The sequence below is a fragment of the Alnus glutinosa genome, chromosome 5, assembly GCF_958979055.1.
Source record: "Alnus glutinosa chromosome 5, dhAlnGlut1.1, whole genome shotgun sequence".
In the NCBI taxonomy this organism is placed as follows: domain Eukaryota; kingdom Viridiplantae; phylum Streptophyta; class Magnoliopsida; order Fagales; family Betulaceae; genus Alnus; species Alnus glutinosa.
The window spans coordinates 3,046,112-3,058,612 of record NC_084890.1 but is presented as its reverse complement, the minus strand read 5'-3'; the positions used below and the strand labels follow the sequence as shown (position 1 = coordinate 3,058,612).

At 34.1% G+C, this 12,501-nt stretch overlaps 2 protein-coding genes across 3 annotated transcripts; both read left to right on the top strand.

Moving 5' to 3' along the window:
- Positions 1 to 2,746: 2,746 nt before the first annotated feature.
- Positions 2,747 to 5,563, top strand: LOC133869912 (F-box/FBD/LRR-repeat protein At5g56420-like). The gene is made up of 4 exons (XM_062307005.1): positions 2,747 to 2,883; positions 3,051 to 4,077; positions 4,876 to 5,025; positions 5,122 to 5,563. The coding sequence occupies exons 2-4, from the start codon at positions 3,139 to 3,141 to the stop codon at positions 5,395 to 5,397; spliced, it is 1,365 nt and encodes a 454-aa protein (XP_062162989.1). The 5' UTR covers positions 2,747 to 2,883; positions 3,051 to 3,138; the 3' UTR covers positions 5,398 to 5,563.
- A 2,258-nt stretch (positions 5,564 to 7,821) lies between these two features.
- Positions 7,822 to 11,271, top strand: LOC133869424 (F-box/FBD/LRR-repeat protein At5g56420-like). 2 transcript variants are annotated; one of them, XM_062306416.1, is made up of 5 exons: positions 7,822 to 8,222; positions 9,148 to 9,626; positions 9,777 to 10,105; positions 10,618 to 10,773; positions 10,876 to 11,271. In XM_062306416.1, exons 2-5 carry the CDS (start codon positions 9,164 to 9,166, stop codon positions 11,188 to 11,190), a joined length of 1,263 nt encoding a protein of 420 aa, XP_062162400.1. In that variant the 5' UTR covers positions 7,822 to 8,222; positions 9,148 to 9,163; the 3' UTR covers positions 11,191 to 11,271. The 2 variants fall into 2 exon arrangements, with proteins under 2 accessions (XP_062162400.1, XP_062162399.1); XM_062306415.1 differs by having other exon boundaries at positions 9,148 to 10,105.
- The last annotated feature ends 1,230 nt before the right edge of the window (positions 11,272 to 12,501 follow it).

The following is a 12,501-nucleotide window of genomic DNA, read 5'->3' as shown; positions in this document are numbered from 1 at the left end:
AAATAAAATGCAAAAATAAAATAGCAGAATAAATAAATAAATAAAAATGAGATAAAAATTTTACGTGGTTTAGTCTATGACTTATATCCACGTGATAAAGTCTTAAAAGACTATATTTTTGTCTTATTCCTTGATAAATTTACAATAAACAAAGTCCTTATTTATAGAGATGTAATAGATAATACAAAATTGTATGAGATATCAAATTATAATTTAATGTAGGACACAAATTTCTTACAACTCACATATAAAAAAGACATGTCATTTTAAGCATGTGAGAATCTCATATTTTTTTATTAATGCTATTAAAAAAGCATGTGAGAAGCACATGTTATTTAAATAACATGTGCTTCTCACATGCCAATAGACATATGTCAAATTTTACATGTAGGTTGTAAAAAAAATTTGTCCTTTAATGTATTCAAATCCCAAAGTTCCATCTAATTTTTCAATATATTCTAACACCATCTCCTCTCTCAAATTCAATGTGAAATTTCTTGAAGCCGTAGTTTGATTTTTCTTCCACTCTCCCTTTCTTTTTCTTTTTAACTTTTTTCTTCTTTTTTTTGGTTAGAGATGGTAGAGGTCTGCGGTGGTGACTAAAGATGCGCCTTAAATAATAACAAGGTAAAAGAGAGTCAATTATGAGCTAAAATAAAAGCCAATAAACGGCTTAAAATGAGGCAAGCTATAGGTATTAAATAAGTCTGGGTCTTCAAACTATACCACAAAAGCCATCAAATTGGGATTAGGATCCTCTTAAATTATCTGTTCGAATTTGGGAGAATTCGAGCAGATAATTGTAAGAGACAATTTATGCGACCCACATGATCGAAGTTTGGCAGTCTAATTTTTATTTGATTAAGTGGATTCCATAAATTATTTCTCATAGTCACCTGCCCGAATTTGAGAGGATCCTGATCCATAAAATTGTGCCAACAAATTGTCAAAATAAAAGCCAACAAATGGCTAAAATGAGACCAACCATTAACCTTGGTCTTTAAACAATACCTCGCACTAATGCCAAAAGATAGATTTGAGTCAATATCATAACCAATAATAAACCAGATAATGAGTCATCCACATAGGTTATACATATCCCATGGTAGATTTAAATTAAAAAAAACAAAAAACAAAAAATGATAGGAGATAGAAAAATAATGTTTCTCTATAGTCAAAGGCATGCGAGACCTTTGACTCTCTTTCTTTTAGAGAGAGAATCTCCCCTCTCTCTCTCTCTCTCTCTCTCGATAATCATGCTCCTTGTGAGGCCTTCATCTGCCTGCAAGTTTTAAAGGGGAGGAGAAATAGAACATTTTTTTTTTAATAGAAAATGTAAAGTGTCTACTTAATTCTTTGAGAACATCCTCGCTAATTTGTGTATACAACCCAGTGGGCACTTTGTCTCAGAGTTAATGAATCTTGTGAAATATATGGTGAGATTAATTTGATGGAATTTGATTTCAGCATTTATTGTAATTGATTATAATAAAATCAAATATATTAAATTTGGATTTGATTTAATCTTTTATACCATTTTGTATCCGCTCGATATATCATAATATCAATAATGATATTTTCTTTAATTTGTGTAAGGTTACTCCCACCATGTCGTAGTGAATCTTATTTCCATATATTTTGGTAGATAGGTCATGGATCCAAAGTTTCCTGGATGGTGGTTAGGAGGCACAGCATTTGTACTCGTTACTCATGTCCGCCAATTTATCAGCATCGTGCTTTTAATGGGTCTGTTTGGCAAGCCATTGCCAATTACCCATAATTGTCTTTTTGCTCATTAAATTAAAAACATTCTAAGTTTTTTATACTTTTTATATCACATCAATTATTTTTTATTATTATTCAAATAAAAAAATTCACTACAAAACAAAACTTTTTTACTTTTCTATAAAACATTCTTAAATTTTATATCACATCAATCACTTCTTACTACTATTCAAATAAATATTCCACAACACAACTACTTACCAAACAAAAAAAGAACATGTGCAATGTTCTGATCATGTTTCGTATGAGATCAAGAATAGCTCTTTATTTCATCACGTTGATATGATAGTATTCATCTATTATTAATTTATTATTATTATTTTAATAATGGCTAATCAAATTATAAAAGAGCTTATAAGCATTGTCGCTTTATTTTAATTTGATGAAGTGTAGCATGTAGCATTATTCGGTCAGGAATATGATCCTCTGTTTTATAGTTAATATTATATATGTTTCTACATGATAAATATATTGTTATATCGTTTAAAATGTTTTAAATAATGTAACACCATGTATTTTATTTGACTAAAAATTGATACATTGAAAGAATCTTATTAGATATAACAAAATAAAATATTATCTGTAAAATAATTCATTTTCATTTCACTTGAAATTGAGATCAAGGTCGGCTACTTTACTAGGTGATTTAAGCAGTTGCATAACGCCTCATAGGACAGGTTTTTTTTAATTTTTTTTTAAAAAAGTTTTAATTATATTTGGCAGCGATTTAGGTCAAAAAAAAAAAAAAAAAAAAAAAAATTTGTAATATATATTTTTTAAAATAACTTATTCCTAAGAAATGAATATTTGTAAAAATCAAACTATGAAATAGTGTTCCATTTCTGATCTATTCCTGTCCACCAAACGACCCCTAAAATCTTTTTTGTTATTTTTATTTTTTTTTCTCCAAAACCCCGACGTTTTAATGCATCCATCATTCCATCGTGTTGCCCCATCATCAGTCACATCAGCAGCAGCAAATACACTTTCCCTCCATTAAATCAAATGCCCTCCCTTCTTCCCTCAAAGGCTCAAACCCAAAACACCAATCCACCCACGAGAAGCGCCGTCGTTTTGTTCCCGCCGGTGGCTTGAGCGGTAAGTATCCAGCCTTTGTTTTTATCATCGTTCTACATTCTTTAAGATCTCAGTCTTCGTTATCTGTTTTTCAAATTTTCCCTCCCACACGCTTTGTAATTTGATCTTCCCAAATTACAAAGGCTGAACCACTCAGATTTTAATTTTGTAATAGTTCTTGTTTATAGCTGGAAATTTTCCCGTTATTCTGCCGAACACTGCGGTTCTACAAAGTTTTCTGACGAAGTATTGGGTATATAGGGTAACCGTCTGAATATGGAGGAAAATTCTCTTATCGATAAACCCAAAAGGCAGAAACTGAGTGAAGAACAAGGTATTGATGGGAACAGCAAATGCATTGGTAACTTACCCGACGCGGTTCTTCGACACATTATTTCCTTTCTTCCCATAAAAGATGCTGTCAGGACAAGTGTAGTTTCTAAAAGGTGGAAATCCCTTTGGACTTCTAATCCCATTCTATGTTTTTGGAAAACCTTGCCTGCTAAGAGAACACTTCTCATGAATTTTGTGGAAAGAGTGATTTGTCTTCGGGATGACTCTGATATAAAAGAATTCACTCTCCATTGTGACGTGCAAGGTGATGCATCTCGGGTTAAGTCATGGATAACTGCTGCAGTAAGGCATAATGTTCAATCTTTGTGTATCTGTCTTTCGAAGTTGAGAGGACAATTTTCATTGCCTCGTTGCGTGTTTACTTGTGAGACACTGGAAAGCTTTTTCCTTGATATGCCGTGTATCCTCAAAGTTCCTCCTATAATCTGTTTCTCAAATCTAAAGGTCTTGAGTATCCAAAGTGTTACATTTTCGGATGATTACACAACCCAGCAGTTTTTTTCCGGTCTGCCTGTCCTTGAGATGTTGTTTTTAGAAGAATGCAGATGGGGGTGTCTTAAAGTTCTGAGTATTTGTGCCCCCAAGCTTCATTCTCTAGTCATAAGAGAAGCTGATATTCTGAGTCAGAGTGATTCTGATGGTTGTCAGGTCACTGTTTTTGGAGCTAGTCTCAAAGAATTTTTTTACACTGGTGAATTCTTCAATGAATATTGGTTATATAACTCGTTCTCAGTAGAAAGGGCAGAAATTGATGTTAGTTACTCTGATAAGAGAGCAAGACAAGTTTCTTACCGCATGTTTAAGGTTCTTACAGGGCTCCCTAATGTAAAAGACCTAAGACTGTACTGTTCTGCAGTTGAGGTACGTTTGCTTCTCTCATTATATTTTGTGTATTTAATGTACTGTATCAACATAGTGGTGGAAACGTGATATCATTTAATGGTAAAATTGGAAAGGGTAACAAACTAAAGGGTGAAGCTAATCTGATATAAATGAAAGCTACCATTTATGCTTTCATGCTCGTTGAGTTGTGACACATGTTAGAAGAACATTCTCATGGATGAGGAAATATTACTACGCAAAGAAACAACCAGTTAAAATTCAGACTAAACTCACATAAATTTAAAATCATTTGAGCAACAATTGACAAACAATTTCATCATATTCAGAACCATTTAGCTTTTGCTAACGAGCCACTGTCTACACTACTCATACATTTGCTCCTATTTTTTCTTTTACTAAGTAATGTGACTAAATGGGTTAGTTTTTGTATCAGAATGGGAAAATCTTATGATAAGTTCTGCTCATGGTTTCTATTTGAATGGTGAGAGATTTTGTTTATTGTCTATGTTCTAATGTAGGCTTTGTGTCATTGATAGCCAAATTCTTCTTCTTGTTGCTTGGTCAAACTTGAAGCTATGTCTTACCTGACCCCATCAAATCTCTAACAACTTGAGCCAAAGCCAAGTGACTTTTTACCTATATTAAAAAATGACTGGAAATTATTTATTAGATTTGTCTTTAATTCCAAGTTATTCTGCTTGTTGTTTCACTACTATACCGGCATGCTTTTATTATGCGTTTGTCATTTTTATTTGCTTTGCCCCTTTGAAGTCTCTTAATTATGATGCATTGATGCTGGCTTTATCCTGTTCTTAGGTTCTAAAATATGCACCAGAACTCCTACATAGGATGCCCATCTTCAATAGCCTGATATATTTGGAATTGGGGTCAATAAATCTGGCCTGTGCAGCACTATTGAAGATATTGCAAAATTCTGTGTGTCTTGAAACTTTGAAATTTTTTGAGGTAACTTCCTACAATATTTGCCATTGCAATCTTTCCTTTATGTTACAAGTATACCATGTTGGCTAAAACATTTAATTTGAAATGAAATTTTGGCAGGTCAATCTATTCTCCGGTCATGAGAAAGATGATATGATACTGGATCCAGTGCCTCCATGTTTCTTTTCACATCTCAAGAGCATTGAAATAGATAGTTATTCTGGATATAAGAATGAGCTTTCTGCTGTAAAAAATTTGCTAAAAAATGCAGTGGTCTTGGACAACATAGTTATATCTTTAAACCATTTTGCAAAGGAATTAGAGAAGCAAGAAGTTTGTAAACAGTTGTTAGAGCTGCCTAAAGGGTCACAAAATTGTAATCTCGCTTTGATATGAGCCCTAATTTAGCCTTTACTCTCTGAAAAGCTAATAATTCCTGTTTTTTGGAAGATGGGAAAGTATGGCTTATTGCCCTTCTACCCTACCTAGGTAACTTGCTGTTATGTAATGTTCATTTGTGATAATTAGTTTTGAATCCTCCAAACTATAAGCTTGTGTTCAATTTTATGTGTACAGTTACTTCAGTATTTGCTTTTTATTTCATTTTTGGTCTTAATTCTCTCCATTCCATTTGATTGTACGTGGTGAAGAAAATTGAAGCAGGACCTAAGATTTTCAATGGCAAGCCAATCACGTAAATTACTCTGTTTTGTTCCCCGTTAGTTAATCTGCTGCTGGTTAGTCATTTCCCAAACATCACATAATAAACTCTCTAAATAATTCTTTACTTTAACTAAATATTAATTTTTTTTTATTGGTTTTAGAATAATCACTTCATAGAGAATGGATTTTGTTCTCCATATTTGGCTTGGTGTCTGACAAGTTTTAAAATGGAGAGAGGAATAGAGAGCTTAATGTATGAAGTTTTTTTGTAAAATTTCTCCAAATTTTGGTTAAAAGTGAGTTTTAGAGAGGTTGTTGAGAATGTTACCCCTTTTAGACGATAATGATAGAGGCCTCATTATTTCCTCCCTAATGTCATTCTTGGTGATCCGGTATTCATCTTTAAGGTTTGGAGATAGTAAGCAACACTTAATAATGTAAGCCTTGAATTTTCCGTAGAAGACATGATTCCAAAGTGAAGCATGGAATCACCAAGAATGATTTTTAGATTTCAAATTAGTCTAAAAAAAAGGAAGAGAAGTTAATACTGTTAAAGCTCATTAAAAGTCATATGTGTATCTCATGTGTTTTAGGATACTTGTCACTTGTTGGCTTATTACCTGATTTGTAGCTAATTTTTGTCCCCATGGTACATACATCTCTTCAAGTCGATTAATGCCATGAAAAATAGAGCAGAGAAGATGAAAGCTTTTTTCTTTTTCTTTTTTAAGAAAAAAAGTAAAATAAAATTGTTTTAAAGAAATTATGAGGAAAAAAAAAAAAAAAAGAAAAAAAAAAGAGTTTAAAAAGGGTCAAAAAGTAGGCCTTAATGTCGCTAATCGTCTGTTTATGTTTTTATTACAGGTTAAAATTCTCTAGAATTCACTTAAAAAAAAAAAAAACTCCAGAATTCTAGAGATATTTTAAAATGTAAATTTTCTTAATTCTTAATAATTATTTTTTAGATACGACAGCATATACATACATCTTATAAATTTATCAATCAATTTGTGAGACTTACATATAAGTCCACGATTTAAATGATATACTTACCAATTTTTTATACAAAAATAAAATTAAAAGAAAAAGAAAAAAAATTTTAGGCGTAACTTCATTTAAGGGTGTCGAACTATCGCCTTTTTTTACTTGGTATCTGAATTTCAAAACGTTTCAAATTAAGATATTTAATATTCAAAACATCTTAATAACAGGTACTCTATTAGGATTTACCGTTAAATCTTGTCAAAAATTTTAAAATACCCATGTGTTTATTTTTTTTAAAAAAAAAAGTTATAAATTTTTTTAAAGATTTTGGCAATGGTATTTTTCCAAATTCCATTAAATCCAAACCAACATCTAAATCTTAATAATTTTTTTTTTTTTTTAAAAAAAAAGGTATTTTGAAAATTTTAGTAGAATTTAATAATAAATCTTATAAAAATATCTATTATTAAGACATTTTAAAAATTAAATACCTTAATTTAAGATATTTTAAAGATTAAATACATAGAACGAGAGCTCGATACTTTACTGAAGTTCTCAACTTTTAAATTACTGATCATATAATAACATCGCAACTATTTAAAGGGTTAAATAGTTTATCGATACTTGAGTTTTGAAAATTTTACATTTTAATTCTTGAGTTTCAATTTACATCACAGATGGTACCTCAATTTTAGGAAAGGATGGAATTGATACCTCAGTCAAGTTTTCCGTTCAAAAACTAACGGTCTGCCACTTAGCACCACTAAGAACACGACACCTGTCCCTTGCGACATGTCAACGCCCACATAATTGCCAAATCACCCAAAAAAAAGTTAAAAAAAATAAAAAAAAAAAATTACAAATTGTTTGGGTGATTTGGCAATTACGTGGGTTCTGACATGTCGCAAGGGACAGGTATCGTGTTCCTAGTGGTGCTAAATGGCAATGACGTGGTGGACCGTTAGTTTTTGGATTAAAAATTTAACTGAGGTACTAATTTAATTTTTTTTCAAAACTGATGTACTATTTGTGATGCAAATTATAACTCAAGTACCAAAGAATAAAGTTATTAAAACTTACTAAGGTATTAAACCCTTAATTAAATTACCTGATCTTTTTTCTCCAAACCCTGACCACTCCATCAATGGTTGTCCCATCATTGCCATCAACAACTGCAAATGACGACTCCACACGAACCAAAGGCTTTCCTTCCAAAGCAGCTCATACACTTCCCCATGCGTTTGATTGCCACACTCACGTTAAACCCGCCAAACCAATGCGTTCCACGCGTCACCCATGAGGTTCTACCTTCTTGGGCTTTGAATCTCAACCTCTCAATTTCTGAAACCTCAATCAATCTCAGCCGCCCTCACACCTAATAGCGAAAACCCCAAAACTTCCTCGTCTGCTCCGCTTCCCCGCCGGTTCCCAAGAACCAGAGACCCCCTTCCACCACTCAAAAACAGACCTATAAAACACGTTCCCTTTGTGGCTCTCTCTAATCGCCCTCCAACCCAAACACCAATCCATCTACGAGAAACGCCAATGTTTAGTTTCCGCCAGTTGCATGAGTGGTAATCATCCAACCTTTGTCTTTATCATCCTTAAGTAATAGCGAAAATTTTGCATTTGCTCATGTGTTTAGCTGAATATTTCTAACTTTGTATTCCATGCTCTGTTTGTTTTGACGGAAATGTAAAATGATTACGACGAAATCATTTTCAGAAAAAATGATTTTCTCGAAAATATTTTTTCGTATTTGATTCGCACGAAAAAATTACGAAAGGCAAAAATAAGAGTTTGGTAATAGTCACCGTCGCCGTTGCCGGATTCCGGCGAGAAAGTTTGACCGAATCCGGCTAAAATGGCCGGATTCAGGCCGGAATCTTCCGGATCCGGCCGGATCCGTCAAGATCTGGCCGGATCTCGGCCGTTTTGGCCAGATCCGGCCGGATCAATAGCCGGATCTGGACCCGGACCCCGGCCGGATCAATACCCGGATCCGTTCAGATCCGACCGGATTGGGCGGAATCCGGCAATATCCCGGCCGGAATTTGGTCCGCCGGTGCCGGATTCCGGTACCGGCATAATTCCGGTGGCCTGATTCCGGCACCGGCAAGTTTCCGGCGACTGTATGTTGTCGGACTCCGGCGCCAACTGAATCCCGATGACCGACAATTGCTAAATTTTAACGATCGGATATCAAACATGCGTGTAAGGACGAAGAGCTTAATTTCGAAAAACGATTTACGGTTTTAAAAATCGTAAATCGTTTTCCGAAAATTAAAGAAGCTTTTACGGTTAAACCAAAAATGATTTTCGTTGACTGTTATTTTCGCCCCAACCAAACACCAGAAAATGCCGAAATTATTTTCCAGAAATTATTTTACGCCGAAACAAACGGAGCATCAGTGTTAATGTGTTTACACAAAGTTTACATTACAGGACTATAGCCTTTTACAGACGTTAATGTATCTGACAAAGTATTGGGTGTGTCAGGGGAAACGTCTGAGTTATGGAGACAACTTGTGTTATTCAAAAACCCCAAAAGAAGCAGAAACTGAATGAAGAAGATGACATAGATGGGAACAGAAAATGCTTAGGAAACTTACCTGAGGAGATTCTTCGACACATCATTTCCTTTCTTCCAACAAAAGGTGCTGTTAAGACTAGCGTTCTTTGTAAAAGGTGGGAGTACCTATGGACTTCAATTCCTAATCTAGATTTTGACTTGTTACGATTGTCGCCCGCTGAGAGAAAGCGTAAGAGAACGCTTTTTATGAATTTTGTGGATAGGGTTCTTTGTCTTCGTGACTCCCCTGTTCTAAAACGATTCACTGTCCGTTTTGATGTGCTAAGTGATGCATCTCGTGTTAATGCGTGGATCTCTGATGTAATAAGGCATAATGTTGAAGAGTTGTATATTCAGCTTGTCAAGTTCAAGGGAGAATCTTCACTGCCTCATTGCTTGTTTACTTGTAAGACTCTCACAAGCTTACGTCTTGATATGCCCTATATCCTCAAGCTTCCCACCACGATTTGCTTCTCAAATCTAAAGATCTTGGCTATGAAAAGTGTAACGTTTTCAGATGAGCACTTAATCTATCGTTTTTTTTCTGCTCTAACAGTCCTTGAGAAGTTGGAATTATATGGTTGCAGCTGGGGGGATCTCAAAGTAGTGGGTATTTATCTTCCCAAGCTTCATTCTCTGAGCATACGTGAATTCGAGGAAAGTTATGGGGATGATTGTATGGTTATTATTTTAGGAAACAGTCTCAAAGAATTTTATTACAAGGGTTTAATGTTCAGCAAATATGGCTTTTATGAGCCAGTCAAAATGAAAATGGCACATATTGATATCAAAGCTAATAGAAAATCAGATCAAATTACTCATAACAGGTATAAGAAGCTTCTTACACAGTTCTCCAACGTAGAATCCCTGAGAATTTCCTCTGAGGTATGCCTACTTCTCCCTTTGTAAATCCAAATTTTACTGTAACATATCAACGTAATGGTGGAAAAAAATTAAGCCCCCCTTTGCATTGCTTCCATAAATGTGGTAGGATTTAGTGGTAAAATTGGAAAGTGTAACAATTCTATGTTCATGCTATTTAAGTTTTGACAGATGTTTCACAAGCGTTCTTCTGGATGGGGAAATGTCATGATACAGAGAGTCTTGACACCTCAAGAATCAATTATAATGCAGATTAAATTCAAGTCTGAAATAATTAATATTAGAGTGAGTAATTAATATAACATTATTAGATCTTAATCAATTAGTTTAAACTTTTAGGTTAAGGTGGTCTTCCAACATGTGTGTCATGATCTCACTTGAGAAACCTTCCAATACTACATTGGTGATTATTGCCAAAAATTTTAAATAGAGAAAGCTGAAAATGAGGTTGTGTTAAACCCAGCATGCTTTTTTAAGTATTTTAATTATGATTCATTTCTTTATCCTGTGTTTAGATTCTAAAATATGCAACAAAAGTCCCACCCCATATGCCTCTGTACAATAACTTGGTGGAACTGGTATTCTTCTATTCGTCAGTAGATCTTGACTGTGAAGCAGTACTGAATTTGCTGCAAGGATCTCCTTGTCTTCAGAATCTGGAATTTTGGGGGGTAAACTCACCTGATCTTCATTGTCTTCTATCTTGTATATGTTCTATTTTATTGCTGATTTTCAATAATGGTTAAAACATTCATTTTGAAATGATCATATAGGGTATCCGTCTCTCCTCAAATTGTGAACAAGATGATTGGATATTTGACTCAGTGCCTTCATGTTTCTTGTCACACCTCAACCGGATTAAAGTTGGTAGGTATCATGGATCGAAGGAGGAGCTTTCTGCAGTAAAGATTTTGCTCAAGAATTCTGTTGTCTTGAAAGAAATGGTTATAACTTGCAAAGAATATTTTGCAATGTACGTAGAGGAGCAAGATCATTTTACATGGAACCTAGAGAAGCAAGAGAACCAATACAAACAGTTGATAGAGCTATCTAGAGGGTCAAAAAATTGCAAAATAGTCTTTTTATGAGCTTTTGCTCTAAAAAAAAAAGGGATTAAATTAATGTATTTTGGAAGATGTAAAAGTATTGCTAGCTGGCTTTCTACCTTACCTAGGAACTTGCTGCTATGTGATGTTTGTGTGCAAATTTGGTTTGTGCTAATTTCGTGATAATTAGTTTTAAATCCCTCAATTTATAACCTTATGCTTGATTTTTTATTTATTTTTGGTTCCCAGGAGTCGGGGTTATAACTTGCTTTATTTCGAATGTTTTATAATCTCATTACTAGTAATAATACATTCTCATCTGGTACAAACAAATCAGAATAATTTTTATAAGGATATGCCACAATACGGGGTTTTTTTTTTTGCCATCTAATAAAAGAATGACACATAAGCATAAACACAAAAACTAATGAAAAAGAAAACACAAGATTTTTGAGCTTTTCTGATCAATTGTGTCGTACCTAGTTGCTCGGCTCAGAAACATGTCATTCGAATTTAGGGTATCAACTCATTTAATTAATTGTGTCGGGTTTAAGTCAACTTTAATGGGTGGCGAGTTAACTAAATAAATTCGAATTCAGTACACCAACAAATTTTGACATCCCTCGTGTAAAGTAGTAACTTAAAGAGCCGGATATATACATTTTTTCTCTCTCTCTCTATATATATATATGTAAGAGCTCATTTGGGTGTGAATATTTTGAAAAATATTTTAAATTGTGAATACAGAGAATTTGTTTTTTAAAATTATGTTTGAATGGTTTAAACAAAATTAAAATAAATTAGATAAAATTTGATTAGAATTTAAATCCTAAAAAACGGATTTAAAAAATACTTGTTATTTGTTAACCAAACATGCCCTGAAAAGTTGCTTGTTCCGCGGCAAATGTAACTGCAAATTTAGGTGGAAAACCACACGGACCCTGACGTGCGTTCCTTCCAAAGCAGCTTCCACTTCCCTGTGCTCACTCACTATAAAAACACCGAACCGATGTGTTACACGTGTCACCCATGAATTTTGTAGCTTCTTGAACATTCAATCTCAACCTTCCAATATTCTCTGAAACTGCATTCTCATCCGTCCTTACACCCAATAGCAAACACCCCAAACCTTCATCGTCTACTCCCCTTCCTCCCTTGCCCAGAGACCCTCCTTCCATTTTACACAAAAACACAGCAGTTACCCGCGAGAAACGCCGTCGTTTAGTTCCCGCCAGTGGTCTGAGCGGTAATCATGGAACCCTTTGTTTTTATGATCCTTAACCACTATTCTTATGTGCTTTTATTGCATTCCTAGTACTTAGTTTTTAGGGTAACTTCACGTATAACAATATC

Excerpts from the sequence above, each read along its gene's own strand:
- LOC133869912 (XM_062307005.1), top strand. The coding sequence starts at position 3,139 with ATGGAGGAAAATTCTCTTATCGATAAACCCAAAAGGCAGAAACTGAGT. Across the intron at positions 4,078-4,875 it reads TGTACTGTTCTGCAGTTGAG|GTTCTAAAATATGCACCAGA; the intron begins GTACGTTTGCTT and ends TCCTGTTCTTAG. Across the intron at positions 5,026-5,121 it reads AAACTTTGAAATTTTTTGAG|GTCAATCTATTCTCCGGTCA; the intron begins GTAACTTCCTAC and ends AAATTTTGGCAG.
- LOC133869424 (XM_062306415.1), top strand. The coding sequence starts at position 9,164 with ATGGAGACAACTTGTGTTATTCAAAAACCCCAAAAGAAGCAGAAACTG. Across the intron at positions 10,106-10,617 it reads CCCTGAGAATTTCCTCTGAG|ATTCTAAAATATGCAACAAA; the intron begins GTATGCCTACTT and ends TCCTGTGTTTAG. Across the intron at positions 10,774-10,875 it reads AGAATCTGGAATTTTGGGGG|GGTATCCGTCTCTCCTCAAA; the intron begins GTAAACTCACCT and ends ATGATCATATAG.